The sequence below is a fragment of the Lissotriton vulgaris genome, unplaced genomic scaffold, assembly GCF_964263255.1.
Source record: "Lissotriton vulgaris unplaced genomic scaffold, aLisVul1.2 SCAFFOLD_1872, whole genome shotgun sequence".
NCBI classification, from domain to species: Eukaryota; Metazoa; Chordata; class Amphibia; order Caudata; family Salamandridae; genus Lissotriton; species Lissotriton vulgaris.
This window is the reverse complement of record NW_028248775.1, coordinates 461536-481139: the sequence shown is the minus strand read 5'-3', so window position 1 is coordinate 481139 and position 19604 is coordinate 461536. Positions and strand designations below refer to the sequence as shown.

At 50.0% G+C, this 19604-nt stretch overlaps 1 protein-coding gene across 1 annotated transcript in view; it reads left to right on the top strand.

Annotated features, from left to right (window-relative positions):
* The first annotated feature begins 18382 nt into the window (after positions 1 to 18382).
* The window catches only part of LOC147663833 (coagulation factor XI-like), a 72407-nt gene continuing 71185 nt past the window's right edge, over positions 18383 to 19604 (top strand). Inside the window, exon 1 of the mRNA XM_086950170.1 lies at positions 18383 to 18488. Within this exon, the coding sequence (XP_086806296.1) occupies positions 18392 to 18488 (97 nt within the window). The 5' untranslated portion in view covers positions 18383 to 18391. The remainder of the gene's footprint in view (positions 18489 to 19604) is intronic.

The following is a 19604-nucleotide window of genomic DNA, read 5'->3' as shown; positions in this document are numbered from 1 at the left end:
GAGCGCGATTGCTGCCCGGGGGCGTCCAAGCGCTGGGGGTAAGAATCAAAAGGACAGGTGGCGTGACACATTAGAGCTCGGAGGCTTGGGTGAATAGTAAAGTCTTCAGTTTTTTTCGGAATGACAGCAGGTCCGGGTTGGAACGGAGTGAGAGGGGGAGGGTGTTCCAAAGTTTAGCGGCATTCACTGAGAACAGCCTACCCCCGGATCTAGCTCTCTTTACTCGAGGAACCACTGCCAGAAGAGCCTCAGAGGAGCGGAGATTCCTGTTTGGGTGGTAGGGGATGACGAGCTTGCTGTTAATAGCAGGTCCTGTTTTCCAGAATGCCCGGTGTGCGATGCACAGCGCCTTGAATGACACCCTGTGTCTAACTGGCAGCCAGTGAAGACTTTTCAGTGCAGATCTGGCTGACTGAGCTCGGGGAATCTTTAACAGGGTGCGTGCTGCGCAGTTTTGCACTATCTGGAGTTTCCGGAGGGTCAGCTCGGGAGCCCCCACGTATAGAGCATTGTTTGTGTCAAGGCGGGACTGGATGAGGCCTTGGACTGCCACTTTCTTGGCTTCTGGAGGCAGAAGTGGAAGGACCTTCCTTAGGATTTTGAGGATACCGAAGCAGGTGGCGGACAGTTTGGTAGCCTGGGTGGAGAAGGACAGCTTGCTATCCAGCCACACTCCTAGGCTCTTGACGCTTTCCTTGGGGGTAGGAGGAGTGCCCAGGGCTTGGGGCCATAAGGAGATAAAAGATGTTGGCGAGGCTGGGCCTAGAAGCAAGAGCTCTGTTTTATCTCCATTTAATTTGAGGGAGGAGCTGGTCATCCACTCCTTTATGTCCTCTAGGCAACTCAGCAGGCCTCCTTGGGGGTGACTGATGTTCTTTTGAGCCAATGATACCACTAGCTGAGTGTCGTTGGCGTACGACACAATTTTGATGCCGTACGGTTCGACGATTCCAGCCAGTGGTTTCATGTAAACATTGAATAACACAGGGCTCAAAGAGGAGCCCTGTGGTACTCCGCAGCTGAGGGGCTTGCTGGTTGATATTGTGTCACCATTGAAGATCTGAAATGATCTGTCGGACAGGAAGGAGCCGAGCCACCTTAGAGCATTGCCAGAGACTCCGATGTCCCGGAGACGGTTCAGCAGGGTGGCATAGCTGACCGTATCGAAAGCGGCGCTTAGATCAAGGAGGATCACTGCCACTGATCCTCCCTGATCCAGAGCCCTTCGAGCTTCCTCGGCGACCGCTAATAAGGCAGTTTCGGTGCCATGTTTAGGCCTGAAACATGTCTGGGATGTATCCAGTAGGGAATGATTTTCAATAAACTGGACCAGTTGGACGTTTATATATTTTTCCAACACCTTGCCAGCCCAAGGGAGGAGAGAGATGGGACGATAGTTGGAATAATCGTCGGGGTTCAAGTTTGGTTTTTTTAGCAGCGCCCTCACCATGGCTTGTTTCCATGCTGTGGGAACAACACCTGAGGCTATAGATGTGTTAAGGAGTTCCAGGATAACAGGCAGGGTGGCTTTGTGTGCTTGCATCAGAACTTCTGGTGGGGCTGGGTCGCGTGGGGAACCCGATTTGACTTGCCGTGCCATTTTACCGAGAGTGTCAAGGTCCAGGGGAGGAAAGTGCTCGAGGGTTGGCTGGACAAGGGGAGGGAGTGTTCTCGGGGGGGGGTGGGTCAGCTGTCTCTGGAACTGTGGCTCCTGTTTGAAAGGTGGAGTAAATTTTCAGGACTTTATTGTGAAAAAAGTCCGCAAGCTCATCGCATTGAACTTGGGTTTTAGTCGGAGGAGGGGCAGTGGTAACATTTGAGCAGTGTTTTATTATCTGGAAAATTTCCCTGGGTTTTGATTTAGCCTCTAGGATTTTGTCAGAGTAGAAAGTAGCTTTCGCCGTCTTGATCCCATCTCTGTAAGTTTTTATTGCCTCTTTATATGCGTCCTTTTTTTCCGGGAGAAAATCCATGCGCCAGGCTCTCTCTCGTTGCCTGCAGCGACGTTTTAGTTCTCTTAAAGTGTCAGAGAACCAGGGCGCTGATCTCTGCATTCTTTTAGACGAGGATCTCTGGAGAGGGAGGATCGTGTCTAGTGAGTTCGTAATCCAGCTAACATAATTTTCGTTTGCTGCACTAGGGTCTGAGCAGGGAGGCAGTTGGGTGGCGTCCAGGCTAAGCAGCCAGGATTCCAACTGGAGTTTTGACCAGTTTCTCCTGAGTGTTATCCGGGGGGGTAGCTGAGGGGCCTTGTGGGTTGCCCAGGAGAACGGTATCAGAAAGTGATCCGTCCAAGGGAGGGGGATAGGAGAGTCGACAATCAGGTCGCTGCAGCTGCTGAAAATTGGGTCGAGCAGGTTGCCTTTCTCGTGAGTTGGAGCTGTGACCAGCTGGGACAGCTGCAGAGCTCCCAGGTCGTCTGTTAGGTCTTTGGCAATATTGTCTGAGGGGGAGTTGAAATGAAGATTCAGATCACCCAGGACTGTGTAGTTAGCCACGGACATAGCTCTTTTAGCGATGATCTCTGGGAGCGACCTATGAAACAGTTTTGATGGATCAGGAGGACGGTAGATCAAGGTGCCCGAGAAGGAGGTATTGGCGTTGAACTCTATACAGAATTCTATGCTTTCGCATTCGGGAATGCTTTCTGTTGTGGTGTGGCAACGGTACTGGTTTTTGAGTATAATAGCCAGACCGCCGCCTTTCCCTACTGGTCTGTCCGATCTAACGATGTGGTATCCACTTGGTAGGGCTGCGACTATGTCTGGGTCAGAATGAGTGGAAAGCCAGGTCTCTGTTAAAAAAATAACATCTGGCTCGCGCTCCTCCAGCAGTATGGACATTTGGGTGCTGTGCTTCGGTAATGATCGGCAGTTTAGTACCAGCATGCAGTATTTTAATGTTGGGGGGCCTGCTGAGGCTTTTCGGAATGAGTGTTTGCATTCAGGGCAGCAGGATGGGAGGGATATGGCTGTGAAGGTACGGGTACATGAGGCAGTAACTCTGCTTCCAATGGACCGTAGCGCAATGGGGCTGTAGGTCCTGACCAGAGGAGCGGGAGAGGCAGGGGGGGTGGCCCCTGGTCCCGGCTGGTCGCGGACGGGCGCAAACGGGCTTGCCTTAGGCGCGCCTTCGGCGCGCAAACGGCGCTCCCGCTGCGCTCGTCCGCTGCGCTTCCGATAACAACACATGATGTAGCTAAAGATGGGGGCGTGGCCTGCGGTGTGGGCGTGGCCCAAGGTCTCGCCTGAATGGCGTTTGTCTTCGTTGCAGCCGGCGCTAAGGAGCGTTTCACGGCTGTTTAGAGGTGGGCTAAAGGTAGGTTTTTCTTTCACAAGATTAGGCAAGATTCAACAATTTAAAAACAAATTCAGCGTTAAAAGCTCCCGGCATGTGCCTGCGGAGTCCAATCAATTCTTATGACAGCGCTCTGTTTGGCGCGTTTTATAGTGATCTAGGCGGAGGGGGCGTGGCCTGCGGTGTGGACGTGGCCCAAGGTCTCGCCTAAATGGCGTTTGTCTTCGTTGCAGCCGGCGCTAAGGAGCGTTTCACTGCTGTTTAGAGGTGGGCTAAGGTAGGTTTTTCTTTCACAAGATTAGGCAAGATTCAGCAATTTTAAAAAAAATTCAGCGTTAAAAGCTCCCGGCATGTGCCTGCGGAGTCCAATCAATTCTTATGACAGCGCTCTGTTTGGCGCGTTTTATAGTGATCTAGGCGGAGGGGGCGTGGCCTGCGGTGTGGGCGTGGCCCAAGGTCTCGCCTGAATGGCGTTTGTCTTCGTTGCAGCCGGCGCTAAGGAGCGTTTCACGGCTGTTTAGAGGTGGGCTAAAGGTAGGTTTTTCTTTCACAAGATTAGGCAAGATTCAACAATTTTAAAAAAAATTCAGCGTTAAAAGCTCCCGGCATGTGCCTGCGGAGTCCAATCAATTCTGAATGATGTCAGCTTTCATAAGAGATACCTTACCTTTCAATTTCTTGGTGAAAAATTCATCAGAAATGATGGTAATTTTGGCACCAGAATCGAACAAAACTTTAGTTTTTTCACCCTCAACTAATATTTCATCAATAGGATCAGGTTTTTTATTCCTGGGTGGGTTCCAAGCCGACTACGCCAGTGAAGTATTTTCCATAAATAAATCCAAGATTCAGAAAGATGAATTTGATGAAGTTTAATCCAGGAATAAAGATCCCATCCACATACAATGCCAGCAGACATCAACTGACACCAATTAGAACATTTCCATGACACATACAGTGACATAGTTAGTGATGTCCTTAAGATTCTATCACAGTGGTGTTAAATCCTTGCGGTTTCCACCACTGTCTTCAAAGTCGTAATGGCATATGGCAAAAGACTAAGGGTCGACTCCTGAGGCGGAAGCCGGGAGAAAGACTATTTGCTTTTAAAAACTTTTGTGTCACCGAATAACTTGTTTGTTTTAAGATTTATTGTCACAGATTACTTGTGCGTCCAAATCACTTACCGGACAGAACTGCCGTGCACTCAGCGGAGCCAGCGCTGACGTCACACGCGTTCTCCCCCTCGCGCCCTCCCGCCACGAGCGGAGGCCACGCCCCTTTTCAGGCCACGCCCCCAAACAAACAAACACTCGCGCATATAAAAGCGCCGTGATTTGAGCTCTAGCAAAGACTAAGGGTCGACTCCTGAGGCGGAAGCCGGGAGAAAGACTATTTGCTTTTAAAAACTTTTGTGTCACCGAATAACTTGTTTGTTTTAAGATTTATTGTCACAGATTACTTGTGCGTCCAAATCACTTACCGGACAGAACTGCCGTGCACTCAGCGGAGCCAGCGCTGACCTCACACGCGTTCTCCCCCTCGCGCCCTCCCGCCACGAGCGGAGGCCACGCCCCTTTTCAGGCCACGCCCCCAAACAAACAAACACTCGCGCATATAAAAGCGCCGTGATTTGAGCTCTAGCAAAGACTAAGGGTCGACTCCTGAGGCGGAAGCCGGGAGAAAGACTATTTGCTTTTAAAAACTTTTGCGTCACCGAATAACTTGTTTGTTTTAAGATTTATTGTCACAGATTACTTGTGCGTCCAAATCACTTACCGGACAGAACTGCCGTGCACTCAGCGGAGCCAGCAATGACGTCACACGCGTTCTCCCCCTCGCGCCCTCCCGCCACGAGCGGAGGCCACGCCCCTTTTCAGGCCACGCCCCCAAACAAACAAACACTCGCGCATATAAAAGCACCGTGATTTGAGCTCTAGCAAAGACTAAGGGTCGACTCCTGAGGCGGAAGCCGGGAGAAAGACTATTTGCTTTTAAAAACTTTTGTGTCACCGAATAACTTGTTTGTTTTAAGATTTATTGTCACAGATTACTTGTGCGTCCAAATCACTTACCGGAGAGAACTGCCGTGCACTCAGCGGAGCCAGCGCTGACGTCACACGTGTTCTTCCCCTCGCGCCCTCCCGCCACGAGCGGAGGCCACGCCCCTTTTCAGGCCACGCCCCCAAACAAACAAACACTCGCGCATATAAAAGCGCCGTGATTTGAGCTCTAGCAAAGACTAAGGGTCGACTCCTGAGGCGGAAGCCGGGAGAAAGACTATTTGCTTTTAAAAACTTTTGTGTCACCGAATAACTTGTTTGTTTTAAGATTTATTGTCACAGATTACTTGTGCGTCCAAATCACTTACCGGACAGAACTGCCGTGCACTCAGCGGAGCCAGCGCTGACGTCACACGCGTTCTCCCCCTCGCGCCCTCCCGCCACAAGCGGAGGCCACGCCCCTTTTCAGGCCACGCCCCCCTATCCCACAACCCCAGAGCACTATAAATCATGTGTAACCCTCGGTCGCGCAGCGGGCGCGACGATTGCGCGCCGAAGGCGCGCCTAAGGCAAGCCCGTCTGCGTCCGTCCGCGACCGGACGGGACTAGGGGCTATACCCCCTACAGGTTCCACCCCATCCATGGCTGATACCATTCGCTACAATCGCAACGAACTACTAGCTCTTAACAAAACCACCATAGCGGCCAAACTGCACCCATGCATCCAAACTGGCCCTGGTCTATCCTACGGACCTATCTCATGCCGCTCATGCCGATGGGCTAGCATGGGCCAACCCCCACCGGATCATCACACACTCACCACCAGTTACCAGCGGGAACTAAAATGCCTATATTTCAACGCCAGATCTCTACCTAAACATGCATTAAACATCTGGGACATATTAACATCTAAGACCCCGGATTTGGTTTTTATCACCGAAACGTGGCTATCCGACGCCAGTGCTCCAGACCTGGCCAACGCCCTCCCCCCTGAATACAAAATAATCACACAAAACAGACAAAGCAAAAAAAAAGGAGGTGGAGTCGCTGTGATTTTCAGGGACCACCTAACATGTCTCACGGATACAATTACTGCCTATCCCGAACATGAGTTACTATCATTCAAAATTCTCGCAGAGAATTTTATCATATTAGCAGGTGAAGTTGTCCACAATCCGCCAGGACAACAAACCAGCGTCAGCGCCAAACTACTGAACCAACTGCTCCCATCGTGCCTAAAACACAAAAATTACATGGTCATTGGGGACTTTAATGTCCATTACGAAAACACCAATGCCCCTGGATCGACACAGCTAAAGTACGACATGGAAATCCTGCAACTCAAGCAGTTGGTCGAGGGCCCTACGCACATAGCAGGGCATACCTTGGATCTCCTTTTTACTAACATTGAGTCGACCATCATTAAGGAAATCCTCCCCCTGTCCTGGTCCGATCACTCCATGCTTTCATTCTCTTTTAAACTTCCCGGTAAACCCGTAAAGACTAGACCCACCCCCACCACCACCAACAGAGCCTGGAGACTAATCAACGACTCCAACTTCCAAAATCACTTTCGTGAAATAGATGTCTCCTTATTAGACGATTCATCTATTTGTAACAACGTCGTTCTGCTAGAAACCGGAATCCGCCAAACGTTGGACAAACTAGCACCCCTGCGGGAAGTAAGGAAAAAAACATCCACCAATGAAAAATGGTACACCCCCATCCTCAAAAGCCTTAAAAGGGAATGTCAAAAAACAGAACACCAATGGAGACAAACTAAAGACTCCGAAACCAGAGCTAACTATATCACTAAGCGGAGACAATACATCCTTGCTATTCGAGATGCAAAAAAAGCATTCTTCACGCAACGAATTTACGGAAACCACAACTCCGCAAAAGAGCTGTTCAAAATCGTAAAAGAGCTTAGCAATCCATCCAGTACCTCACAAACCCTCACCCCTTCAACTGAGGCATGCGAACGGATCAGCACCTTCTTTTCCGAAAAGATTAACAAAATTTACTCTACCTTCACCTACTCCCATCCCACTACCCCATCCGACAACTCTGACGAAAACTCGCCTACATCCGACAAAGACAACGTCCATCTAGACGCAGGCAACTCCCCACGTCTAACCAACTTCCAAACACTCTCCGAAGAGGAGGTGTTAGCGGTTCTTAAAGCAATCAAATCCGGCTCTCCTGCAGACCCCTGCCCGCATTTTGTGTTTTCAGAAATCGCACCGACACTCTGCCCCTTCATTACCAAACTTTTCAATCAGTCCCTCACCTCTGCGTCCTTTCCAGAATCCTGGAAACACGCATCTGTAACCCCCCTCTTGAAGAAAGCCGGATCCGACATCCTTAACCCAGAGAACTACAGGCCAATTTCCCAGCTCCCCTATCTCTCCAAGGCTTTGGAGAAAATGGTCAATTCACAATTGTCCAAATACTTGGAGGACAACTCACTTCTGGACCCCACCCAAACCGGCTTTAGAGCAAACAACAGCACCGAAGCAACGTTGCTGGCAGTGTCGGACAGTGTCAGATGCATCACAGACCAAGGGGGATCTGTGGCTCTGATACTGCTAGACCTGTCAGCGGCGTTTGACACGGTGTCGCATGAATGCCTACTAAAAATCCTCCAGAGTAAAGGAGTACAAGCCCCAGCGTTAAAATGGATCAAATCATTTCTAAGCAACCGCACCCAAGCAGTGCACATGGGCCAATTCCATTCAAAACCCCGTCCCATCGGCTGTGGGGTCCCACAAGGGGCCTCACTAAGCCCCACTCTCTTTAATATCTATGTCTCATCTCTGGCTGACATTGGAAGAAAGTGGGGCATCGGCATATGTTCATATGCCGACGATACACAGCTGATGGTGACTATGGACGAAGGGTCGGAAACAACTAAGGAAAAACTACACAGTTGCCTCTCCGAAATGGCAGAATGGATGCGCAACCACTGCCTTAAACTCAATCCTGGAAAATCTGAAATATTACTGTTCGGAGGAGCCAAACTATCATGGAATGATACGTGGTGGCCACCGTCACTTGGAACAGCCCCCACCCGAAACAGTACGCCAGAAACCTTGGCATCATGATGGACGACGCACTGTCCATGAAAGACCACGTACGCATACTCTGGGGCAAAGGCTTTGCAATCTTGAAACTCCTGGCCAAAATCTTTTCTTGGATCCCATTGGACTGTCGACGCACAATCACCCAGGCCCTCCTGGTCAGCCGCCTGGATTATGGCAATGCCTTATTCGAAGGGATGAACGAGCAGCTGTTCTCCCGCCTACAGGTCCTACAAAACCAGGCAGCCAAACTGGTATGCAACAAAGGCAAACAAGACTCGGCATCCGCATGCCTAAAAAAACTCCACTGGCTACCAATGCGTCAGCGAGCCACCTTCAAACTACTTTGTCACGCACACAAAGCCCTCCACAAAACAGGCCCTACAATCTTGCAAGGAAAAATCGAATTCTATATTCCAAACAGGAACCTAAGATCCAACAACTCAGCCCTGGCAAAATCCAAGCGCATTTACAGGGCAAGGACAGGTGGACGAGCCTTTTCACACCTGGCGGCCAAAAGATGGAACGAGTTACCCATGGATCTTAGACACACTGCAAACCTCCTTCAATTCCGGCAAAAATTAAAAACCCACCTCTTTCCAAAAAACTAACTCCCTTCGCATAATCTCAGTAGTCCCCCTTTTCTTACAGCGCCGTGATATCCTATGGGATGAGTGTCGCGCTCTATAAATACCAGAAATAAATAAATATGCAGCTGTTGCAGTGCCATCTGGTAACTTAAAACAAGAGCCATCCACATACAGTTCCCCTTGGGGTTCAAGTAAAGGGGTGTCAGATAGATCTACACGCCCCTTTGTTTCTTCCTCAGTTCTAAATATACAATCATGGGCATCATCTCTTTTATCATTCTCGGGGAGAGGAAACAGTGTGGCTGGGTTCAAAGTAGCACATCTTTTAATAGTAATGTGGGGGGCAAACAGTGTCAGCTCATATCCTGTCAATCTAGCACTCGTCAGGAGTTGGGTCTTAGTTCTATTTAAAAGGATATCCACAGCATGCGGTACCATGACTGTGAGGTCAGTGTTCAGGACTATTCCTTCTGATTGTTGGATAGCCAGTGCCACTGCAGCAGTGGCCCTCAGACAACTTGGGAGGGCTCGAGCAACAATATTCAAAACTGAAGAGAAAAATGCACAGGGTCTCTGTTTTCCACCAAAAGTCTGAGTTAAAACTGACAACGAACAACCGTCTACCTCATGCACATAAAGTGAAAAAGGTTTCCGGTGATCTGGAGTTCCCAACACAGGTGCAGAACAAAGAGCAGACTTTAAAGATTCAAAGGCTTCTTGACATTCATCCGTCCAGGGCAGGGGTTCATGCACATCTTTGGTTGTCAAATGCAACAAGGGTTTAGAGAGAAGTGAATAGTTAGGAATCCATTGATGACAATAAGAGGTTATGCCAAGAAAAGCACGAACATCACGCTGGCTACGAGGTACAGACATGTTAGTTATGACAGATATTCGTTCAGGAGTTAATCGCCTCCCCGCTTTCAACAGGAAATGGCCTAAGTAGGTCACTTCCTGTCGACAATATTGGAATTTAGAAAGGGACACTTTTTTTTCCTTTTCAGCATAATGATGTAACAATTTTACCGTAGCCTCTTTGCATCCCTCCTTAGTATCAGAGGCCACCAAAATATCATCTACATACTGAATAATTGCATTTCCAGCTGGCAAAATTAATTCATCAAGAACTGCCTTCAAGGCTTGACTATAAATGCTAGGACTTTCGGTATAGCCTTGGGGGGCACGTGTAAATCTAAAACTTCGGCCAGCCAATGAGAATCCGAAGATATGCCTGCTATCAGGATGAATCGGGATGCTGAAGAAGGAATTCTTCAAATCGATCACAGAGAAGTACTGAGCTGTGGGGGGAATCTTGGTCAAAATAGCAGTTATATCGGGTACCACTGGATATTGTGGAACCACTATTTTATTAACCTCTCGAAGGTCAATCACAAAACGATATGTGTCCTTATAATCTGGGGCACCATCAACTGGGACTTTCTTCAAAATCGGTAAAATCGGGCTATTACAAGTATTCGCCGCTGTTTCTTCCACTACCCCCTTCTGGATCAGGTCGCGAATAATGTGTAACATAGCCCGTTCACCTTCTGGTGAAATTTTATACTGTGGAATGCGAGGCAGCTGCGCATTAGGTTTCAGGGCAATGGACACGGGGGCTATTCTTAACAGACCAACATCAGTGTCTCCTGTAGCCCACAGTGTCTGAGGAATTGTAGAAAATTCGGGAGGAAGACGTTCACTCTTTGCAAAGTATTGAGCCTCCGCCAAAGAAGGTTTCTGCATTGTCGAATAAACACCATCCGGGAAGGAGGAGCTACGACGGCAAACAAGATGGCTGCTTAGGTTCCCGGCTCCGCCGACCTCCGTACTCTGCCACAAGATCCTGCACAATATCCTGTTCTTACGCCCAGCCTCTGCTTGGATGAAGTGTTCCTCATTCTGATGGTGAAATCCCCAAATTTTTATCGGCTGATTTCACAAACTTACACCGAGTTGAAGATCGTGGCCTGCTCCGGCGGTGAAGCCGGGGCCTCGAGTATCTGCAAGGCCGGGCTGCAGTGCAACAGAATCGGCTGAGAGACCCCGGCAGGGTCTGGTCAACCGTAGTGGAGACTTCGTCTACGCCCGAACTTGGTGGCGATTGTTTGCCTTTCCCAGCGTCGAGAGAGAGGTGACCTGCTGTTGCTGACTGTGGGAGGGGATCCCTGTCCCGCGGACCCGGTATAGATTCCTGCCGGGGTTCGGCGGGTCGGGAACCCGGCCTGCGGTGTTACGCCAGATTAACGCGGCTGTAGATAATGACGGGTGGCTGTCAACGCTTGCCCTTTCGTGATCCTGTTCGTTCCCCCCGAAAATGCCAGATTCACCCGGGGAGTTAATTGTGACTGGTACCAAACTTGATACCATGGATCGAATGGAGTCTGGGCTAATGCTGGGGTCAATATTGGCAGAACTTTGGGCGTTTCACTCACAAGTGGATGTGTTATTCACTAAAATGGATGCATGCCTAACTGGGATTCTGTTCGAGGTACCGGACCCTGCCCCACGGTTGAACCAGCAATCTACAGCTATTCAAGCCATGGCCATTTTGATTTTGTGTGAGGACCCCGTGAGGAAACGAGTGTCGAAGCAACTATCGGAACCAACGGATGGCGCTCTAGATGATGGGACCCCCGAGGCCGTGAATGTATCACCTTACCTTTCATCACCATTGACTTTGGAGGTATCGAATGGCGTTCCCCCCCCGGGAGACCGGCGTTGTAGACTCTTCCCTCATCTTGTGGTTGTCTTTCCCTTTTGTGGAGATTTCACGATCCCAAGGCAAGAAACACCGGGACAGTCCAGTTAAGAGAGGGGACCTTTCCCCGCTTGAAGTTCTCTTGGAGTTACTAGCTGCAGGTGGTAATGGATTGACTTTCGATGACTTCTCTCTCATCTATGACTCGTTTGTGTGCTCATGGGTCTCGCTGGGGAGGGTTTGTGTGCTGGTTCGAAAGGGGCAAGGTTAAGTCAATTGAATCGGGATGGCTTGGAACTACTGTTATAGACGCTTGAACTGTATCAGTTTGATCAAAGAGGCTGGGCGGTGTATCACGGGGCCCCCTATTGTCTTTTGAAAGAGTAGCTATTTATCTGTCTTTTGCGATAGGGGGTGTCTGCTTTTGGTGGGAGGGCTAAGGGGCCGGGAACATCGTACGACTATGCCCTCCTCCATTCTTTTTCTTCCTTCCATTAGGGTTTAGGTTAATAGGGTGACAGGCACGCTGCTAGTGGGGTTAGGCTATAGCCATCGGCAGGGGTGCAGGGTGGGGGGTTGGAAGTTTTTTTTTATTTTTCATTTATTATTTTCTATGGCCTTTTCTTCCTTCTCTTTATTCCTTTAGGATCAGTATGGTTTGTGTTTTAATTTGACGTCATTGTGATCTGGACTTTAGTGCCTATGCTTCTTACGTTAGTCGAACTTCTGGGTGGGCAGGCCCTGAGAACTGGCGTTCATGAAAACGTATATTGTTTTGTAGTTTATTTTGATTCATACGCGCTAACGCCAGAGTCCCACGAATGTCTGTTTCTATATGCATATCCTGTTTCCTTGGCCTGTTCCCCGTATCCTATTGATAGATTGTATGGCACCTGATCCGCTCATTTAAATATCCTGTGATTTATCAATGCGTTCCGATACAAGATCCATCCTGAATCGCTGCCAGACCTAAGGGTTGTCGGCTGAAGAGCTGTGTTGTATCATGATCAATCAGGTTTTACTTCTGTTTAGCAGCCAGCCCCTGTGGTTGTAAGCCCATACTTGTACTTGATGAATGCTGCAATAAAGGTTTTTCAAAAAAAAAAAAAAAATTAACACCATCCGGTGAACAATAAATCCGAGCATGTAATTTCTTTAAAATATCCAAACCTAAAAGGTTCTCACCACAATTTGATGTTAACAAAAAGGGTGACTGTATAGAAATAGGACCTGCAGTGAAGGGCAAAGGCTTAGAAACGGGGCTTACCACAGGTATTCCAGAGAATCCTACCAATACATTATTTTGGCCAGACAGAGCAGCCCCTGGGACCATTGTATAAGCAACTGAACTATTCATTGCTCCAGTATCCAATAGGAATTTTCCCGATGCGCCCAACAGTTCCCCTTGTACATAAGGTCCCTCTTGGTCAACTGGTACTGTAATGTGGCCCCCTCTCTGTCCTTGGCTGTCTCATGCATAGTCTTGTCCGTCGTATCCGTCGTCCCTATAATTCTTGTTCTAGTACTGCCTATTTTGTGGGTTATCAAAATAGTTTTTTCGAGAATCCTCCTCTTCTCATCGCATACTGTTTCGATCCATATTTCCCCGGCCCCGTCCTCGTCCCCTACTGGGGCCATTTCTTGCCAACAACAAAGGACAGTCCGCTCTCCAGTGCCCCTCCTGCTTACAATATGAGCATTGATTAATACCGATATTCGGGGGACCTCCTCTTCCTCTACCTGCAGTTACACCCCTCTGTGAGGAACCACGCCCACCTCGTCCGGCATTCTGTCCTCTACTAACCTGCTGTAGCAGAACTCTAGTCCTTAAATCTTTCGTTTTCTTTTCAGTCTTTTCCTTGCTTTCATTTTCTCGATGCTCATAATATTGAGCCATACTGAGGATCACGGACGGGGTGGCCGTAGTCCACGTACTCTCGGCTGCTTGGAGACGAGACATAATCTCCGGAAGCAGATTCGTAACAAATCTGTTCACAAACAGTCGTATCCCCCTATCTGTGGATAGGTCCTGCCCACTAAAATCTATGAATGTTTTCTCAAACCTGGTGAAGAAATCTGACACACTTTCATCCTTCTTTTGTTTACAGGCCGTTAATTTATCCCAATCTATTTTCCTAGGAGGGAGGAGGGTCTGCATATATGTAATAATTTTATCTGGTACTGCTAAAACTTCATCTTGGGGTTTCTCTCCCGGTTTACGTTCCTTATCCCAGGTTTTTAATTGGTCCCATGTTCCTCCCAGTTCGGGAACATGGTCTGTGTCATGTATTTGTCTCCAAACATCCACTGGAATTAGGAGACCAAAGAATATCTCGATATCAGGTATCGCCATAATGGCTGAATTAGCAGCTTCTGTCAACTCCTTGTAATAAGCAGTGGGATTTTTACGAGGGTCAGGAAGTTGAGCCTTCAAAGTGAGGACCTCACTTCGTTTCCAAGGGGTATAAACCCATTGCTCCTGAAGTCTTGCGTCCACGCGAGCTCGTGTCACTACATTATTAGCATCCCGCACTTCAGGCAATTCAGGGTAAAAGAGGGGGTGTACTTCTCTCATGGGGTTCTGGGTTCCCCAATCGGCGCATTTTCGATGCATACGTTCTCGATAATGCAGGAGAGTTGCTACATTCTGATACACTTCATCGGACTGCAAATGGAATCGGAGAGAGGGAAGAGGCAGTAGCGCACTCTGTACAGACCCGTCAGACGGGGCTGTGGCCACTGCTCTCACTGGGTCTTTAAGGGCTAACGCAACCCCAGGTTGATCCATTCGTGCCAAAGGTACTGCTGGATATTAACCCTGTGGAGCGTAAGGAGGAGGCGGAGGGGCTTCTAATAAGTCCTCCAACTCATCCCCGGTATCGGGTCGGGCCACATAACTTTTGTCAGTTTCCAAACGGAACTGTCTGTCCATTTGTGCAATATTTTCCTCTACTTTTCCCTTATCATACGCAATGGCTTTCTGAGTAACAGTCTGTCCGGATTTAATCTTTCCCAATTTCTCTTCCCTTATCCGTTGCCGTTTTGCCTCCTTCAACCGTAGGTTCAAGGAGTCAAACATCGACGGACGGCTCTTCTTCATAAACATTTTATTTTGAAGATAATTAATCTTCTTCTCGTCAAATGACCCTGTTAGAGGCCATTGCAAGTCAGTATTGTCATTGGTGTACTTATGCCATAGGGTATTAAACAGGATTGGTGTAAGACCATGTTTGACATACATATCGAAACTGGGGCTTCCCTCGGGAGGGGCAGGCTGTCTTTCTTCCAGCCGAGCACCTCGCCGACAGCAGCCCCAAAACATATTTTGCTAAAACAAGGCATAACAATAATAATGTCACAATTCTAAGTTACAAATTTCGATCATTCCGTGCATGCGGGCGCGCCCTCTTCACCATTCACTCTCTCACACTCCTCCTATTTTCCAACCATGCAAAGTGCTGTAAAGTGTGTCAGGGTTCAAATAAGCTCAATACAAATTCAATGCAAATGACATGTCTTCTGAAAAGAACAGAGCCCGTCGACTCCTGTTCGGGGAATCAATTCAAAAGAATTCCAGACCAACCGAAATTCAACCAAAAAAGGACAGGCCATAGACTGTTCTGAGATCACTTGGTAGGCGAATCACAAACCCACTCTCAGGTTATCCCCTGGTCCTATTCTGGTTGGGCCGGGTTTCGGGGCACGAAGCTCCAGAACCCTAGCTTACCCAGTTGCTCCCAGGGCTTCCCCGGAGTGAGTTTGGCCGAGCGAGCACTTCGTACTCTGCAAAGGCACCAAACAAATACACAAGGTGTCTACCCGTGCAGCACCTGCGCCGCAATGTCAGACCCCCCGATTCCCTTGTGGACCGGTTCCCCGGCCACCTACAAAAGAAGACTGCTATTATCAAGCAAACACTTCTTCCAAGCGTCGTTTCCTAATATGATCAGAAAGTTCACTCACCTGGTGCACTCAGGCCGATCACGAATTCTCCACTGCCGACTTCTAGACAGACCGACACAGCCTTTTCTTCTCTCGGGTTAAGCCCGTAGGACTCCGGCGAAGGGTCTTCAGCAGCTGGGAGGGATACTGGGCTCGAGGGCGGAATCTCTAGTTGTCATACCACAAACGGGTGTTTCAGATCAAAATTCTGTTTGTCCACCCACTCGGCCAGAACTCCTCCCTGTCCCTTATGCTCCTGTTTACAGGAGGGGACGACCCTATCGCGGAGTCCCGGCGGAGTCGCCAACTGAAGGAATCAAATTTTACAAGACCGGACTATACTTACCAATAGCCCATATATAACATAACAGAATAATAAGGCAGTCGGCAATGGAGAAGGTCGAATCGTTTATTCAATCAAATGCAAGCCCTGGCAGGGGAGACTCGGTCTACACGACCCATGGAGGTGCGCAGAGGAGACTGCCTATGTACAAGTGGTACAAAGCATATATACGTTTTCACACATTCAGGTTAACACCCTACAAGGAAAAATACAAGTTGTCAGTGAGCCAGCAGGAAGAACCATATAAGGCACTATTGATTGCTAGTAGCTAGGCCGGAGCTATTCCGGGGGCAGGTCGGTGAGGTGCCCTCTTGTCTATCTGGAGCCCAGGTAGTAGAGGAACGGGCTCTGCTAGAATGCGCGCATCCCACAAGAGGGGCAGGTGTGACCTTGGGTTTCCCTGAGCTACACACTAAAGATCAGAGAAGGAGGCTAAGTCTGGCAACATGGTTTCATACCAAGAGCTAACTCACGTGACTTCTGGGAAGCAGTACATGAACACGGAGAAACGAAACAAGATGGCCACAGTTATATCAATAGGTCTGAATAGGCCTGCATGAAATAATCGCAAAGCATAGATATAGTACATGATACTATATGGTTATTCATATGTATATACAGTTATATGGTACATAGTGGCCCAATAATAAGTACATATCATTTTATATCCCAACAATTCTGCTGCACGCAAACGGAACTATATAGCGACCTGCTCCCCCCGATGAATCGTCCAAAAAACTATTGGGCACTGTATCTGGAGAGGTGATCAAAGTGTGGTTGACCGAAGCGATACGCAGGTACCGACTGGGCTGGGGGACACGCAAGAGGATCTGACGACACATGACACAGAGACTGCAGTTACTCCACTTCCAAATTAATACCGCTGCTGGTGAACCTGGAGCCGTAGAGAGGTGACCTGCTGCAGTGGGAATGGAGGGGAATGTTGTTTGTACACATGATGAGGCTGACATCTCCAGGAGGCCGACATCTCCATGAGGCCGACATCTCCAGGAGGCTGACATCCCTAGGAGGCTGACATCTCCAGGAGGGCGACATCTCCAGCAGGCAGATATCTCCAGGAAGGCGACATCTATAATTGGCCGACATCTCCTGGAGGTCAACATCTATAGGAGGCCGACATCTTCAGGAGGCTGACATCAGCTTCCTACTGTCACCCTCTCCTTCTGTGCTCTAACAAAATCCTCTGTACTGTTCGCACTGCAGAATGGAGGGGCACGGTAGAGGCTAGAGTACTGGTGCGCCTGGTGTCTAGATGGGCATCATGGTAGCTCAGGACTGTACTAGCCCCCCTGGGGGGTGAAAGGACAAGGCTGAGCCCAGTGCTGTACTGGTCCCACTGGGTGGGGGACATGGTTGAATCCAGTACTGTACTGGCCCCACTGGGTGGGGGGACATGGTTGAGTCCAGTACTGTACTGGTCCCACTGGGTGGGGGGGCATGGTTGAGTCCAGTCCTGTACTGGGCCCACTGGGTGGGGGTGGGGGGACATGGCTGAGCCCAGTACTGTACTGGTCCCACTGGGTGGGGGGACATGGTTGAGTCCAGTACTGTACTGGCCCCACTGGTTGGGGGGGCATGGTTGAGTCCAGTACTGTACTGGTCCCACTGGGTGGGGGTGGGTGGGCATGGCTGAGCCCAGTACTGTACTGGTCCCACTGGGTGGGGGACATGGTTGAGTCCAGTACTGTACTGGCCCCACTGAGTGGGGGGACATGGTTGAGTCCAGTACTGTACTGGTCCCACTGGGTGGGGGTGGGCATGGCTAAGCCCAGTACTGTACTGGTCCCACTGGGTGGGGGGCATGGTTGAGTCCAGTACTGTACTGGCCCTATTGGGTGGGGGGCATGGTTGAGTCCAGTACTTTACTGGTCCCACTGGGTGGGGGTGGGTGGGCATGGCTGAGCCCAGTACTGTACTGGTCCCACTGGGAGGGGGGACATGGTTGAGTCCAGTACTGTACTGGCCCCACTGGGTGGGGGGACATGGTTGAGTCCACTACTGTACTGGGCCCACTGGGTGGGGGGCATGGTTGAGTCCAGTACTGTACTGGGCCCACTGGGTGGGGGAGGCATGGTTGAGTCCAGTACTGTACTGGTCCCACTGGGTGGGGGTGGGGGGACATGGCTGAGCCCAGTGGGGGTGGGGGGACATGGCTGGAGCTCATTGGACTGCTCGCCATAGGGGGTGGAGAGACAATGCTCAGTCCAGGACTGGAGGTCACTCGGGCGTGGCTAGAGGCCTGTTCTTTACTTGTCCCACTCCAGGATGGTGTGCCGAGGCCAAGGTCCAGCACTGTAGTGGTGTCATTGACCGACAGCCCGTGTATAGCGCCTACCATCCACCCGTGGCTCTTGGCGCTGCTGCTCTAGGTGGAGTCTCTGATTTCCTGTCTCCTGTCTTGCAGCTTTGACTGCTTCATGAAGCACGTGCAAGACACACATACGATCGAGGAGAAGCACCAGGAGGGGCTCATTTCCGGATACGCCATCCCCGCTAAGGAGATGCACGACTACCGTAAGTGTTAAGATGACTGCATTAATATAGTGCCCAAAACCCTGATGAGGGGTTGAAGCGCTTTATCAGCGTTAGTGCTTGGTTCAGTGGTTAGTGGTGGTTGTTGGCAGCTTGGACGAGCCTTGTGCTCTCAAGGAACCCTTCCAGGCACTCACTCCACTTACTCTGTGAGACCGAATGAGGAGCAGCCTGGTCTGGTCATGAGTGTGAGTTCTTGCAGAGAGGAATGATGAGGAGAGAGGAGGAGAGAGGCCAGATGAACTAGCCTGCCCTACAAACCAGGGCAGCAGTGTAGTGAGGCAACCTGCTGTGCTGCGCTGCTCTGCGTTGCATGAAAGGAACAGAGCAGAAATGTGCCAGATTCACAAACAGATGGTGCATTTCTGCTGTCTCTAGTGCTGCTGCACTTGCAGCTGCCTGACACTGACGTGGGCGCCCTTGCACAATGGTGCAAGGGTGTCTATGGTAGAAGGCCTAAACAGACATCTCCTGAGGCGGAAGCCGGGAGAAACGCTCGCCAATTTTTAAGCACTTAAAATCTAAAAACTATTGTTTTACCTGTGATTGCACATCGCCCTGAGCACTCCCCCCTCCTTAGAGTCGCTCGATCTCACACCTCGCAGTCGGTGTAAACGCTGCAGCGGGTCGGACCAACTATTTGCCGCCATTAGCGAGGGAAGTAAGGCCACGCCCACCGCCCTAAGGCCACGCCCCCCCTGGCTGCTATATAAGCCGCGCTACTCGTCAAGCCCGCATTAGCCTAAACAGACATCTCCTGAGGCGGAAGCCGGGAGAAACGCTCGCCAATTTTTAAGCACTTAAAATCTAAAAACTATTGTTTTACCTGTGATTGCACATCGCCCTGAGCACTCCCCCCTCCTTAGAGTCGCTCGATCTCACACCGTGCAGCCGATGTAAACGCTGCCGCGGGTCAGACCAACTATTTGCCGCCATTAGCGAGGGAAGTGAGGCCACACCCACTGCCCTGAGGCCACGCCCCTCCCCTTCCCCCCAAAAGGATGTGCCTTGGCCGCGCGCTGCGGGCGCGCCGGCAGCGCGCCGAAGGTAAGCCAAAGGTAAGCCTGTCTGCGCCCGTCCACGCCAGGACAGGCCCAG